General features: G+C 40.9%; 2 protein-coding genes across 5 annotated transcripts; both read left to right on the top strand.

The window, feature by feature from the left end:
- The first annotated feature begins 1,738 nt into the window (after positions 1–1,738).
- fam110c (family with sequence similarity 110 member C) lies at positions 1,739–5,036 on the top strand. Its single transcript, XM_084031276.1, has one exon. It carries the CDS (start codon positions 1,881–1,883, stop codon positions 2,925–2,927), a length of 1,047 nt encoding a protein of 348 aa, XP_083887402.1. The 5' UTR covers positions 1,739–1,880; the 3' UTR covers positions 2,928–5,036.
- A 393-nt stretch (positions 5,037–5,429) lies between these two features.
- fbxo25 (F-box protein 25) lies at positions 5,430–15,808 on the top strand. Of its 4 annotated transcripts, none has more exons than XM_084030076.1 (11): positions 5,430–5,518; positions 6,170–6,349; positions 10,955–11,058; positions 11,461–11,510; positions 11,634–11,726; positions 11,823–11,916; positions 12,138–12,322; positions 12,708–12,890; positions 13,195–13,341; positions 14,269–14,295; positions 14,755–15,808. In XM_084030076.1, the coding sequence occupies exons 2-11, from the start codon at positions 6,225–6,227 to the stop codon at positions 14,842–14,844; spliced, it is 1,098 nt and encodes a 365-aa protein (XP_083886202.1). In that variant the 5' UTR covers positions 5,430–5,518; positions 6,170–6,224; the 3' UTR covers positions 14,845–15,808. The 4 variants fall into 4 exon arrangements, with proteins under 4 accessions (XP_083886202.1, XP_083886203.1, XP_083886204.1 ...); XM_084030077.1 differs by having other exon boundaries at positions 13,198–13,341; positions 14,755–15,805; XM_084030078.1 differs by lacking the exon at positions 14,269–14,295 and having other exon boundaries at positions 14,755–15,806.
- Positions 15,809–15,868: the final 60 nt, after the last annotated feature.

The following is a 15,868-nucleotide window of genomic DNA, read 5'->3' as shown; positions in this document are numbered from 1 at the left end:
TAACTTGAGCTTATTGACAATGACACATCTTGCATACCTCTACTGAAGCACCAGACCTCAAAATCCCCAAGTGATCCGCTCCGTCTGGTTTTAGGGAAGCCAATCAAAAGAAATCATGCAAATAAGTAAATGCAACGCCACGAAAAGCAGATGTGATATGATAATTATGTACAAACATTGAACAATAAGCTTGGAGAATTTAAGGATTTGACAGGAATCTATAAAATTGCCTTAACGTCATTGATTTCAGTTGGCTCTTTCTGCTGGCCCTTTTTAACCTAATAAGCACGTATAGTGCTGGCATTGAACATTATAAAAACATGTTTACAAGGTCACATAAACTCATGCTCATGCTGCTTTCTCCATTTCTTGTCCGAGCACTCAGTCACATCTACCCAGGTCCTTTGAAAGATACACTCCGAACATATGTTCAAACCCATTAAAGAAGGGAGATGGATGGAAATGGCATCTGATTGGCCGTTACTCGTTCCTGTAACACCGGTCTCGTTGGGTTTGGTTTGGTTTCAGGAGCAGCATCGCCTCTAGGGGCTGGATTGTTTTTTTGCTGTTGAAAACCCTCAGCTGTGCCTGTGGTAAAGCTAAGGAAAGCTGCCAAAGTGTAGTCATTCACTCAGTAACACTTGGTCAAAAGTGTGTGAAAAAGGCTGTGTAGAGCTGAGCCGTGTTGAAAGAGAGTTTTCTCTGTTGTTCCAAACTTTTATTCTGTTGCCAAAGTTGTTTTTTTCTCTCGCTCTCATTTTGTGCGAACATCATCAATCGCAGCTCTTTCATAACACACATGTCTGATCAGCTGCTCCTCTTCTCCTTCACCACCATGTGCTACAACACTAGCAAAAGTTTGCAATGTTCACACACAGTCACACACGCACTTAGACATGTACTACATTGCCATTAACACCGGTGAAAGTGCTTTTGTACTGCGTTTATTCTAAATGACTTGTATGCACATGTGAGAGAAGGCCGAAAGAGTGCAGACCACCAAGGCAAGCTCAAAAAAACATTTATTCATTGTGGAGTCAAATTATGTTGGAATGTTGGAATCTAACAGGGTTTAATCATTTCTGTTGCTTTCACCCAATTAACATTGTTCTTGCTGGGTCATAACCTTAAAATGGAACATGTTAACAAGACCAAGAACTACCGGTTGATTGCACACATGTCAAATTAGTGGCTGAGGTTATTTTATGGTGTTTAAAGTGTGTAACCTTTAGGATCCAATTAAACCTTACTATAACGTATATAGTGTGTGTCTGTGTGTGTGTGGGGGGGGGATTCAAGATTCAAGATTCAAAATCTTGAAGTAATATCCCATAAATGTGTTTCCTCTTTCAGTCTTTAGAATTGCACAATACTTTTCTGGTGCCTTTGAAAAATAATGGCAACATTTGCTTTTCAACACAATCAACACACAAAACGTGCGTGATTTTGAATGTATTGCGCAACGCAGGCCCTTTGATGAGTCAGTGTGGTAAACAAGTGGGTATAGCCGAGACTACTTTCTAAAGACAGAAACTCTTTTTTCCTGGTAGGATATCGTGTAAGACATTGTCCTGTGTTGAGCAATAAAGGCCCACGTTTCCTCCAGGACGAGGAGTAAAGAATCTGCTGCAGTGTCAGCTTTCACTCTTCTCCCTTGTGATGGTATCAGGTGTACTTTGAGCAGGCTTGTGTTTGGTTAAAACTAGCCCTCGCAGAGGATGGGCGGGGTAACGCGATGGGTCTTTGAACAGACAAGGTGAAGCCTCCTGTTGCAATACGTGCTCGGGCAAACAACGGGCTCGAATGGAATCTCTTTGCCTCCAACACTGGGAAGACTGCGCGCTAAAGGACTACCCACTCTCTGGAAATAACTGATTTTAATGTTCATTAAAACCGCAATGGAGGCAACCAGTGATACCTCAAAAATCCTGGAGAAGGGTCCCGAATACTTACGAAAGCAAATGGAACTGGAGAGTGAGACAAAAGAAGGCATGAGCGCTGTGGAGAGGCTCGCTGCCAGCAAAGTGAAATATGTCAAAAGCCAACAGGTGGTCAACTCAACTCAGGAGCCAGTGATCAGTCTGGGATCAGCGTCTGTGTGTAGCACTGGGTCTTCCAATCGGAGCTCAAACCGTGGTGGGAAGCTTGTCACGGGGAGTAACTCAAGAGGAGCTACATGTGGTGCTAGCTCGCCGGGGCAGATCCGTCGCTCCAGCTCCAAAAAACGACCGGACTCTCTTCTGCTTTACAGACAGAAATGTGAGTTACTGAGATCGTCGACAAAAGACCGGAAACATCATATAACGCGCAAGTTGCTGCTCGGCTCCGTGCAGAAAAATGCTCCATTACCTGAGGCTACAGATAAGGAGAGTGAAGCCGAGTGCAACAAGGAAAAAATCGGCGCACCTAAAGGAACGGCAAAGGAATGCAGCTCACATGTGGTGACCACTCAATCAGAGAGGAGGGAGAATGGAGTAGCAGTAAACAGGGATTCTGGGACAAAGGTGTCAGCTGGTGTTGTGAAGAAAGGTCTCCTAACAGTTCCCGAGTTTGAAAGGAGGTCTGGCAAAGGGGTCAGTCGGTCTCACTCCGACATCAGCTCCAGGTACTCCAAAAACTTTGCAGACTTCGATGCTTTTTTCAAGTACTGCGGACTGGGCGGCGCGGTGATTGACTCTTTGGGGAAGGAGAACTTCTCGGCACGCTCAGATGAAATTGCAATTAACATACGGAGTGTCAGCGTCTCGACGTCACACGATGACTTCTCCAGGAACAGCGGTGACAGTGATGGATTACTGGAGAACGAGTTGCATGAGACAATACGTCAGGGGACATCAGTAATTGAGCGCAACGCACGGATTATCAAATGGCTGTACAGCTGCAAAAATGCTATAGAGACGGGAAAAAAGTTACGAGACCTCGATTGAGCTGCTTACCTAAGACGGTTATAGACGATGGTTACTCCTGGATTTTGTTTGTGGAAAACATTTACTTTTGGTCTTATTTCTATACTCTACTGCATGTGTGTGTGTGTGTGTGTGTGTGTGTGTGTGTGTGTGTGTGTGTGTGTGTGTGTGTGTGTGTGTGTGTGTGTGTGTGTGTGTGTGTGCCAAATTCACCAGACACGTTTGAGAGGAAGCGTGTTTGCTTCTGTTCAAACAAAATGTCGGTATTACACTACAATGGTCACGATTGAAAGGCTTTAATAAGGCTATAAATGGCTTATAAATGATAAAGCATTAGTAAATAATATATTATCAATTCAAAAGGCTATCGGTTATACAGACTGCATGTGTCCTGCAGGTGTACACACAAACACCACAGAGAGAGCTGCTCCTACTGCAGCCAGACAAAAGGTGTGGAGCATCTGGTTATTTTCAAAGTTGAACTTGGTAAACTTGATAGGAATCTTCTCTTGCCTTTCTATTGCCATCTGCTTTGTCTCCTCATCACTTTCTTCTTTCTTTCTGTCTTTTATTAACCAACTTCCTGCTAATCGGAGGCAGTGAAAGAGTGCAACCCCGTGGCAATTGGGGTTTTTCAGCGTTATAATGCTGAACGCTTACACACAGACTCATTGATTGAAGCCAAGGCAAATCAACGAGGCACACATGCCACCCATGCAAAAATCCCAACAATTAGGCCACACTCACGCAATTGACAGAACCACGCAACAACTGAGCCCTGCAGCGGAATCCTCTCTCACAACATATATAAAGGCCTTAGATCAGCTTCTTCTTGTTGAGTCCAGAGTTTTCACCATGACATCCAAGCAGAAAACAATCCACTTGCTTTCCATGTTGCACAAGGTTATAAAAGTTAGGTTTTCTAAACAATACAACATTTGCAGACCATTTGCGACAGCGTCACTCGTGGAAGAGGGTCTAACCAGGCTCAGGCCAGGTATTGCAAGGGGAAACGCCACCACAACATTATCCTTCTTTATTTGTAAAGAAAGAATATTCCAGAAACCCCAGATTTTGCTGTAGAGCCTTTCATGGGGTCTCAGGTGTCGACTGCACACTGGGCTGTAACATGACAAGGGGGTAAAAAACAAAGGTGTTAACCACCAACTCAACAACACACACTTTGAATGTAACAGTATGTGAGTATATTGTCGTTACTGAAATGCAGTAATACTATGGACACACCTTTCACTGCTCCAGAGGCCTGGCTGACTATATTTCATCAAGACAAGTCACGTCATGCCTTCGCCTCTTGTTTGCCTCGTCTTAGAGCTACTTCTTATAATTCAGTTGACGATTCAGATAGAAACAGCCCAACATTAACATTGCATATGTGGTTCAAACTACAATGTATGCACAATGTGAAATTATTTACTGAACGTGTACGTCGCTTGCATTGCTGTAGGCCTGTATATGTCTTCTTTTACTGGGATTTTTACTATATAAAAGTCTTACTATTACTACCTATTAAGACTGAGTTTGCTGCCGCCCCTTTTACATATGTTTTATACTGAAGTAATGTACATTTTGCTACAGAAATATAGTCATTACTTCAAAGTAAATTTGTTATAAATGTATTCATGGTAACAAGTTGTTGCACATCTCACCCTAAATTGTGTAATTCTCTGTGAATATAAGACTTAGTGAATTGTCAGAGAGGCCCACAGAGGGAACACAGTATAGCATACTGAATTTACTGTCTGTGACCTAAAGGGGGTAGTATTTTACAACGAGACAGAACAGATGGACATGCAGACTTTACTAAATTCAGACTTATGTTAAAATAAGGACACGATATTTGACAATGAAACAGTGCTAGGCAGGCCTTGCATAGCCTCAAACATTGATTATAATAGTTTTTGTGTATTAAGATACATAGAATATATTCTGCTTTGAGTAATAATTCTTGTCTGCTTTGTTTTTTTTTTACACACAAAACGTTGAATAACTTCATTAATCATCTGAGAAAATGAACATTTACCTCATGATAAAATGTGTTTCCAATCAAAGGTCAAACTACTGGATACATGTATATGTATAATGTGCAAAACAATAAAGTTTGCAATGATACTGCTGTATATGGTCATCAAAGCAGGAAGTTCCCTGGAAGGAAAAAAACATTCACCTAGATATAGATTTGTGGTTGATAAAAACATAATGTTTATATATTAAAACTACTTACAAATGATGGATAATGATGACATCATAATGAAATAACCGTCCAGTGGTCTGCCCCCATCCCCCATCTCAAAAATCAAAACACAAGTACATGTGCGCAGTCCTGCGTCACGTGTAGAAGAGAGCCCCCAACAAAACTGAATGGATTAAAAAAAAAGAAAATGATCGACAGACGCAGCCGGCCAATCAGCAACGCGAGTCTGGGTAGCAACACGATAAATATCGACGCTTCGTCCAATCAGAGCGCATCAAGGGGGCGTGGCCGAATTCCAGCCCGCACTGTGTTTACTTCCGTCAATATTTGCAGCACAGCCAGGCAGAAGAAACAAGAAGCAGAAGCGAGCACAGACGATACAAAAAAACAGTCGCTCTAGGTTTGTTCAACGTTTTGTAGACATTATTACTGTTATTGCGTAGTTTATCTTATTTATTGTCATCCTGTCGTGATTGAACCGAGTGACAGTTGTCTTGTCTTCATTTTTCACCGCTGAGCGTTAAAAAACGACTCGGTGAGTCGCTGTAACTGTATTTTTTTTTTTCAAAATGCTGCAGATAAATGCGTCATAGTCGTTGTCAGGTATTATTAAAGCATTTTGAATCAGAGAGCCATTTTGTATCCCTGCATTTAGTCCAAATATCGCATATTAATATCCTCGGTATAAGGTTTATTCATCTAATGTCTTCTACATAGAAGCTGTCAGACAATTATGTAGTTGTAGTCTATAGACGGAAGTTATGCAGCAAAGAAAGACTATAATACTTGGTATTATTTTACTAATTTAACCATTACTGAACATTTATTGGCTAAAAAAAAAGTAAGCATTGTAATATTTTGAATGTATGTGTTTTGGATTATTCTCTTTCAAATGACCAAAAGGTCATTTAAACTGGTGCAACTTCAAAAACTTAGATTAAAGTGTCCCAGTATATCCCAGGCGCTCATTCAAACTTCTAAATGTGTTGAATTTAAAGTTGTGGGAATTCATGAGTAACCTCAATAGTCTTTTAATTTTTTCCCCCTCCAGGTGTTTGCAGTTGCAGGGACCCTCTCTGCTCAGAGTCCCCCCACCCCCAGCTGAAATGCCTTTCTTGGGCAAGGACTGGAGGTCACCGGGATGGAGCTGGACAAAAACAGAGCATGGCTGGAAGAGGTTCATCCTTTATGGACAGGAGTTGGAAGATAACAGAGAAATAGACCTGAAAGGGTAAGATCAGATCACCTTTTGTCATATCTGAATTGAATTGCATTGTTACCTTAGTCAAACATTATTTTTGTAGTTATAGGCGTCATAAATCCTATGTCATCAAAGAAGGTAACATTTTTATTGTGCGTTATTGTTTCCCTCTTAGGCCATTTTTTGCTTATTCCACAGTAGTATTACATATACTTAAATAAAGTGACAACTAAAATACTTAGACAACTCAAAATTATTATGGGTAATTATTATGGGTAATTTTTCTCAGAAGCTATAGCCAAGTGTAGATACAAGCTTATTTGCCCTGCATCTCTTGTTTAAAATTGAACTCTAAAAATTGATTACAGGTGCCAAGACTTTCTTTGAGTGTTGACTCGGTTGTCAGACAACTTCCACAAAATACCTCAAAAGTATTTCAGAGAGAGGAGGTTTTTCCCTCATTAAACAGAGGAAAATATGTAGAAAGTATGTTGTTTGCTGTGGTTGATGTATTTGTTGTGTGCTACTTTATGTGTTAATGCCTGGCTGCAAAACAAATATCTTCTTTAGTAGAAATGGATCAGGGCAAAAGGAAGCGGCAGTATTTAATAACAGTTGTTAATGTGCATTGATGGACTGCTACTCTTATCAGGGCCGTTGAAGAGAGTCTTTGATGAGCTGATTTGCATCCCACAATTGCAGCTTGTTAATGCCTAAAGGGCGCCATGGCGACAGACACAGTAAAGTATAAGGTAGGGTTAGACGCTTGAGACTAAATTTACATGAGTGCAACCTGTTAAAGAGAAGATAACTATTGCAACAGAGGAAGTTGTTTTTGAGTGGAGCCAAATCCGAAGTATTGAATTCAGGTGTTTGAACTCAGTTAACTGCCTTCTGCGAACGCTCCCCTTGAAGCAATACATGCACATTCTTGTTGTTGCTGAACACACATTTGAAACCATTTAGGCAAGCTGGTATTTAAACTGAAACCTGCCGAAAAACATGACTCAGCCTGCAAGGGCCTGTGTCATTATTGAAAAAGTGTTTGTGAGTTTAGTGTTTAGTGTGTTGCTTTACATTGTGATGGAATCATTTGAATGCAATACAATAAGCCACAGCAAACAAGCATATACTGGCTTTCTCACTTCTTAGTCTACTGAATATTTCCACACAATGCTCAGTTTTTTATAGTATATATATGTAATAGTAATTTTGGTGTATAAAGTGTGTTTTCAGAGGCATTAAATCCAGTGCCAGACCATCACAGAAAGACAATATTGGACTTCTTTTACTTTTGGATGAACGTAACTTGTAAATTCTGTCACAGGGGTTCTGGTTTGGAGTTGTGTGATGAATGTTAACATACCAGTTCTTCTAAGAGCAGCACACCAGAATAACTCTGAGGTCAAACCATACCTGTGGTGCGCTTTTATAATACTGTCCCTCTCAAAGGCGTTTAGTGGGTCAAAAGGCTTCAAGGGCCGATGTTTGATGACCGCAGCTCAATGTAAGTTCTTCTATTCCGTTCCCCTGCTGGTCTGTATTACACATGCCGCCGTGGGAAGTCTGTTTTGCCTCCGAGCAGGAGAGCACGCCTTGTTATCCGCAGAAAGCATGTTTCCTTTCACTCAAACGCACACCCTGTTGTTCAAACTTCAAACGCTGTTCATTTTTGTTCCTTACCCTTGCGTCGGTGAACTCCTTCCACATTTTTCGATGTAGAAACTTCATCACCAGCTGGGACCACGATGCTGGTTTTGATTTCACCTTGTGAGTCTTTGCATGTGTTAACATATATTCCACATCTTTCATTAGATTATGGCTGTAATACAATTTTCATTTTTTTGTATATTCAACCTTCCCTGAAGCTTAGTAATAATACCCATAGCACAGGTTTACATTAGTATGTGTGTATCTGGAGTGGATGACATCACAGCGTCCAAGTGAATCAACCAAGTGGTTGTAATTTAATACAATTATAAAGTATCTGTACATCATATTTCTTCATGAGAATCAAGGGTCAAAAGCTAGTATGTTATGGGTTTACTCAAGCACAACCAATACATAATGTAGACATCTTTTCCCCCGTTGTTTGGACTGCCATAACAACACGGAAACAGTGGTTACAATCAAACATTTTGCAGAACAATTGATATACTGAAGGTAGACTTTATAATTATCTAGTAGATATACATAAAAGAAAATACCTGCTATGATTAAAATGAAAGACGCAAAAAATATCTTTCTAAATTCGCATTTGTTGTGGTGTGTTCCTATCTGTGAGAGTGTGTGAGAGGAAGGAGGGGGGGGGGGGGGGGGGGGGGGGGGGGGGGGGGGGGGGGGGGGGGGGGGGGGGGGGGGGGGGGGTGCGTGACCTTTTGTATGAGTTGCAGTGTTCAGCAGGAATAGCCAGAAATATCAGCCAGTTCACGAGTACGCCTCACGCAAACAGTGAGCAGGATGTCGATGTCCAGCTGATGCTCGTGGGCTTACGGGCTGGGAGCTCGGAGCCAGTTGGCGACGTCTCCCTCAGGTCACCTCATGAGCTCGTCAGCACGTCTTTTCACAACATCATATAATAACCGACATCGTCCGTTCAAATTGGCCGCTCGCCAAACGCACTCTCATTCAGAAAAGGCCAGTGACTTCATGCAACAGACCAGCACACACAGGCCAGAGAGAAAGGGGAGCATTATGACGGCCGCTGGCACGGTACACGGTGTTACAGAAGTAGGTTGGTTCATAATGTGTCTTTTAAATGTCAACAAACACTCAACACTTCACTGTCGATCTGTGTGACATTTATCCGAATGGCCTTGATTGTTTAGTCATAACCCTGGTCCTTTTTAGCTCATTTATTTCAGGATGAGGTTTTAAAGATCCACAAATCCTTCTGAAGATCCCCGCTGCTGCGTGTGATCTCTTTTATTGGCCCCGTGTGGCGGCCGGTGCTCCGCATGCAACCTGTTGGAAAAGCCTAGCTGATTACTGTGCTCGCATGTGTGTATTTCCCGTGTGGCTGGATAAATGGATTACTGTGAGCCCTTTCAACCCCTGACTTCACAGTCAGACAAGCAGAGCCTTGCCTCCAGTAATGCACGAGGGGAAAGTAAATTAGTTTCACAATCCAAAAGCATATGTTTGGCTAAATTGACCAGATTGTGAGTCATCGTTTTGGCGAACCCAACATTTCCTCCAGCTTCTGAAAGAACAGAACCTAGCCCTCGTATTCCTCATTAGAATTAATATCCTGTTGCTTGCACTCTAGGACCTGTTGTTGTTGTGCGGCTTGTTTAAATGAAAAGGATTTTAATATAAGACAATTCCAGTGAATGTATCAGTATTTCCCTTTAAGCAGGAACCCTGGTGGGCACACAGCTGGTGTAAAAATCACCACCATTACTGCAAAAACATTGGCATCATTTTGTAATGTTTGTTCTCCTTTGTGGCCCGTGAAGGTTCTCAGTAATTCAGGTTATGGTAGTATTCAAAAGCTTTATTGTAGGCAACCAGACTTGTGTTTAGACAATTCCAGTGAATGTATCAGTCTTTCTCTTTAAGCAGGAACCCTGTTGGGCACACAGCTGGTGTAAAAATCACCACCATTAAACATCAGCATTGTTTTGTAATGTCTGTTCTCCTTTGTGGTCTGTGAAGGTTCTCAGTAATCCAGGTCAAGGTAGTCTCTGAAAGCTTTATTGTAGGCAACTGGACTTGCTTTAGGGTTTTTGTGCAGATAATACTTCTGATATCAGTGCAGATACTAATATTTTGAAGGTAATATTTCCCACACAATCAGCTGAGCCACACAGTATATAGTGCTCCCCGAGTTGGTACTTGGATTATTAATGCACAGTTAGAGTCGATCACCTGTCCGGTCAGCCCTTTGGTCTGTTAACTTAAAGGTAATTAGAAAGAGCTTTATTGTATTTTATGTAACTGTGTTTTATTTGCATTGAAGAGAATGTTTTTCATTTTAAAAAAAGTAGTCGAAATACTATTATATTCATAATTCTCTGCAAGACATATCGCTCCCCTCTCAAGGGTATTTTCTCAACTTGTGGCCTCAAGTATAATATTAACACAGATGTTTGTAATAATTGTACTTTATGTATACAAACACACACAAATCTGTTATATTACCCTTCATGCTGCATGCTTTCCTTTGGGTCTCTGTTGGAGTCGAGTCAATCCAAGCCTCCCGTGTCAACATATGTCGAGTGGAGCTGTCAAATCTTATCAGATCTGTCGTATCAGTAACAACAAGCCCAGAATGGCTGACTATAATAACAGAGATCACATAGAGATCTATAATTTTGTCTCTCCGACTCCGATATATGTCTGCCATTTGCTGTTTTCTACATCATAACTGTGAGTGATTAGAATGTCAAATGTTGAATAATTGTGACTCCTGCTTATTAATCCATATTCATCCAAAATGAAGCAGCTAGATTTTTGACGGGGGGAATTTATGGGCATTTAATTTCTGTTTAGTACCATTAAGGATGGATGGATATACTTCTAAAAAAGAGTCACTGACTCGCTCCAGGCTTCTTTACAGTGTTTTGTTTTTCAAGTGCACTGGTCACACTCGCATACTGATACATTCCTCCCATGCCTTCTCTGTCTGAACAGGCTCTGCAGTGACAAGAAAGAGAATGCCTTTGTCGGAGATGTGTATGAGCTCGCCACCACCAAGAGAAAGAAGGACCTCGACAACAATAACACAAAATCTCAGTGTGAGTTTCAGCAACTCATAAATACTATTTTAGCTTTACGCAGTTTGTGGTATGAAAATTAAAGGCCCTTTGTGTGTGTGTGTGTGTGTGTGTGTGTGTGTGTGTGTGTGTGTGTGTGTGTGTGTGTGTGTGTGTGTGTGTGTGTATATAAACGGAGCAGAACAGATATAAAGGGAAGCACAAGTCATAATTACAGAGAAAGGGGCCACCACCTTTGTTTGCATTAAAATTTGTTCAACTAGACTTTTTATTTATTTGTTAACTTACGAGATTGTCATATTGAAGCTCACAGTACTGTATTTATGGGGTATGTATGTATGTGTGTGTATATATGTGTATATATATATATATATATATATATATATAGTAATAATTTGTGTTTGTTTCTTTTTTCTTATCCAGTTGTTTTCACAGATAAATGGATCTACGTGCAAAAAGGGAGCACAAAAGAAGTAAGTGCTGCACCTGTTAGTAGAAGATTTCACATGAAGGCTGTTGATTGTAACAGAAATGATTTTAAATAATTATTTTAATGAAAATGTATGTGTGTGTGCTTTTTTCAAATGAACTCACAGCGGCATGGATACTGCACGCTTGGTGAGGCCCTCAACCGTCTAGACTTTTCCAGCGCAATACAGGACTTGAGAAGATTCAACTATGTTGCAAAAGTGAGCAAGATGCTCACGCGTGTTGATATTGAAACTGTTGTATGACTCGTAGAAGCGACTCTTCCTCTAACTGAATTAATCTGTTTCCTCCCATAGCTTTTCCAGCTAATAGCCAGGACTCAGCTGACCTCTTTGAGTGGAGCTGCACAGAAAAACTATTTCAATATACTGGAGAAGATCGTACGAAAGGGTAAGGAGACCTGAGATGGAGATATTGTACAGGCATAATATATAAATATATATATATAATCATATTTTGTTTGCACTCCTGTCTTTGAACCCTAGACCTAAGTATGGCCCTTGATTTGTTGTTGAGCTTTATATTTTACAATATTTCGTTGCATTATGTTACATTTTGGCTGCAAATGTTTACTTTTTCACCCTAAATATTGTCACGTCTGTCGCTTTTAGTTGTGGACGACCAGTACAACCCACGCCTTGTCAAGGATCTGCTGCAGGACCTGAGCACAGCGCTGCATAGTCTGGCTGTCCACGTCGGCAGGTGTGTCCTCGTGGGCAACGTCAACATCTGGATGTGCCGACTGGACATCATTCACAAATGGAAGCAGCAGGTCAACAACCTGCAAATCCCCAAGGTAGAACCTGTGTGTGTGTGTGTGTGTGTGTGTGTGTGTGTGTGTGTGTGTGTGTGTGTGTGTGTGTGTGTGTGTGTGTGTGTGTGTGTTCTCTGGATCTCAACATGCCTCCAGGTCCATTCTGAGCAGCCTGTATGTAAATGTGACTTTTAAAAAGGGAACAAGTGGAGTGTGTTTGCATCTATTTGACCTCTGTCTGCTGCTAACTTAACTTGCTGCTCCCACTAAGCTTACTTGAATGAGTGAGTAACATGAAATGTGGAAAGAGTAATTTATGAATCATAACTTGTATTCTCCCATGAAAACGACTCACGTGATGAAGGAATATTTGAGTTTTACTCTTTTGTCCGGCTCTGAATTTTCACGCTCTCAATCGTCTTCCCAGCAAATCTGCAACGGCATGTCATTCAACGACCTGCCGCTACACATGCAGAATAAGATCCTCTGCAAGTTGTCCGATGCCTGTGACATCATTAACCTGGGACGGGCCACGCCTACTCTGTACTGCCTCAGTGAGGACAGGATACTGTGGAAGAAACTCTGCCACTTTCACTTCTCAGACAAACAGGTGAGAGAAAAACATGATGACATTAATGAGACGTATCATCAGATTTCAGTTATTATAAGGGATGTGCTTCACACTTACAAATAATGATTTATAGTTAAACATATGTAGTTAACTTGTTGAGCACTAGAGGGCGTAATTGCCACAATTTTCTCAGTGATCTCCCACATTCACAAGCACACACACACACATAAAAAAAACACCCACTCAGGATTGGGCGTTAATGAGAAATTGTCCTCAATTATATTAATTACAGTCTGGTCCCCTGTATTTTAGATTTTTCCTTTTTTGTGTGTGTTTCCTTTAGCAGTTCTGTAGGAATTTGGTCCTATCCAAGAGCGATAACGTGGACTGGAAGCTGATGTACTTCACCCTGAAGAAACATTATCCAATGAGGGAGCAGTACGGCGACACCTTGCACTTCTGCAAACACTGTAGCATCCTCTTCTGGAAGGTAAACAAGAAAATTACACCTGCAAACACACTCATGTCATGTAGGAAACGCCAGTACTTTTCTTAGAAAAAACTAAACTATACTAAAAAAATACCACCGCACTGTTTCTAAATTGAAGTTTCTCTTTTACACCGACACGAAGACAGGCTTGTGAATTCTGTTGCTTTGAATACAAATTTGCAGCAGAAGAAAAACGCCATTTGTTTCTATAGTAGAAACTTAATTCCGAGTGTGTGTGTACAGTTCAAAGAGACGTTTCTAACAGACCTGATAGTTCTTAGACATGAGAGTCTATCAAATCATGCATCGCTTTTGTACCAGAGCACAATGTATTCCCGTGGCCAAAGAGACAAAACATCCATTACTGTTTGGTACACACTGGAATGTCTGTGGAAAGTCTCAGAGACACTTTGGTCCAATCACACGGCCTGACGTTGCCTTTCTACTTTGACTAATTACAGAACATTTTACTGTTAAAATTTGAGGCCAGTGTAAAAAAAAAGAAAAAAGAGCTGCATTTTCAGAACAATGCTCTGATTATTCAACAGGAAATAAGGAGTCACACATATTAGCATGCATCATCAATGATTGATGGTAATCCTTGTCATCCACCGATAGAATGAATCTCATGTGCTACATGTTTGTATTGTGGTAAGAGATCAAATAAATGGCCTGAAACCATGTGTAAGACAACTTTTGGGGTCACGACTTTAATTCGTATCCATACAGATTAACAGTCCTTTGATGAAGTATGCAGCTGCTCTTGTGGTATCTGTATCCCTTGGTTACTTTTTTACTATCCACAATCTTGTTTTCCTCCTCGACTGGGTCCCTAGTTTTTAACCTTTGCCCTCTCTGCGTCCCTCTCCCTGTCTCCCTTCCCTCCCCGGCTCTTCTCCTGGTTCCCCTTCTCCCCGATTCCTTAAGGATCGCCACCTGGCCTTGTTATTCAAGGTACTTCCCGTCTCATCGTGCCTTTTCTGTTCTCCGCCGGTTGACAGTTTGTCTCATGTTTCCCCCCCCGACGGTCTGATTTAAAACTTTGTCCATTGTGCTGAGCTCTATCTTGTCCTCTTCTCGATTTCACTCGATGTCATCATGTTTTGCTCGAGGTGTGTTTCGTAAACAGTGGCGTTCTTTCTGTTGACTCTTTCAGTGGCCCCTAACCGCATTCATTCGCCGTATGTCGAGTCTGTGAGAAAAGTTTAACACAAATGTTTCTCCGTGCATACTGATGTGCAGAATCAGCTTGCACTTGCAGTTATTTGTAAAAATCCCTCACTAAATTTGTGTTGGAGTCCTTCCACGTTCTTCGTCACTACTGGTTATTGTGTCTGGACTGCAAACATAGCTGCTCCTCCAGTTTCCTGGCCTCCCGTCTTTCTAACAATGTGGTTGTTGACTGTCTTCCAGGACTGTGGCCATCCGTGCACAGCCAACGATCCAGACAGCTGCCTCATGCCCATTTCTCCGCAGCACTTTATCGACCTCTTCAAGTTCTGAACCCTACGTTGTTGTTTTTTTCGTCAAGCCAAGCATCCGTTTACTCTCAAACCAAGAGCGCGTACGAGACCGTGACGCAAATACAAAGGGCTTCAACTGAAAGAGATGGCTTTTTAATGTCTCCATTTCCTTACGCACAAGTGTTTCCATACAACGTAGGAAAGATTCAATGTGTAGGTTTTAAGAATGTTGGTGGGTGAAATTATAAGGACTTTTATGTTTTTCCTCCTCCTGCACAAATGTTTGCCTTCCTGACCAAAAAACAAGGCTACTCATGAGAGGAAAGACCACAATGTTAATGTGAATACGATTTATATGTCAAAGGGGTTGTAGCACGTTTATGGTAGGTAATGTATAATAGGTTGTTGTTGTTTTTTATGGCAAAAGGTTGATATTTACAGACTTGTGTTAATTGTTTATTTAATGAGGTAAACCATGCTGCTTTTTTTTTTTGCTCTCTTCTGTTTTACTGGTATTTCCATGATGTGGTGGTACGGCTGAATGCATGTTTACATGCTGTGTTGTAAAAATATTCGCTGTACAAGTTTTTACAATCTGCTTTTGTCAGAACTGTTAAATATTTATGGGGAAACAAATGTTTGTTTTTTTTATCCTTCCTTCTATACCTTTTGTAATATTGACCGTCCCAATACTCCTGATGGTACTTTCGTGATTTTTATGGGACAGTAATTAGCTATAAATAATTAAATATTTCTATGAATCGGTTTCTTTTCTCCTTTTTATACTGGGAAAGCGCAGGGAATTATTTGCACTGTTAACTGTATAAAGATCTTTTTTTTTAAACTCGACCTAATTGTAGTTTCCACTGCTTGGATTTATTTATAAATGTCTTTCCGCCTTAACAAGGAAAACTAGTTTGTTATTGATCAAAGTTTCATGATTAATATTCTTCCTCTTATGCTCCGGTCTCTCACCTTTCCAAGGTGTTGTCGTGTTATATTTATCTTTTAATAAAAAAGTAACATTTTATGCCCTCAGTGTTTCCTCATGGTATCAAATATTG

This window comes from Eutrigla gurnardus, assembly GCF_963514095.1.
Source record: "Eutrigla gurnardus genome assembly, chromosome: 16".
NCBI classification, from domain to species: Eukaryota; Metazoa; Chordata; class Actinopteri; order Perciformes; family Triglidae; genus Eutrigla; species Eutrigla gurnardus.
This window is presented reverse-complemented; position numbering and strand designations above follow the sequence as displayed.

What these genes read in the sequence shown, in the direction of transcription:
- fam110c (XM_084031276.1), top strand. Translation starts at nt 1,881, where the DNA reads ATGTTCATTAAAACCGCAATGGAGGCAACCAGTGATACCTCAAAAATC.
- fbxo25 (XM_084030076.1), top strand. Translation starts at nt 6,225, where the DNA reads ATGCCTTTCTTGGGCAAGGACTGGAGGTCACCGGGATGGAGCTGGACA. An exon ending in GATTCAACTATGTTGCAAAA is followed by an intron (nt 11,727 to 11,822) that starts GTGAGCAAGATG and finishes TTCCTCCCATAG; the next exon opens with CTTTTCCAGCTAATAGCCAG. An exon ending in ACCTGGCCTTGTTATTCAAG is followed by an intron (nt 14,296 to 14,754) that starts GTACTTCCCGTC and finishes ACTGTCTTCCAG; the next exon opens with GACTGTGGCCATCCGTGCAC.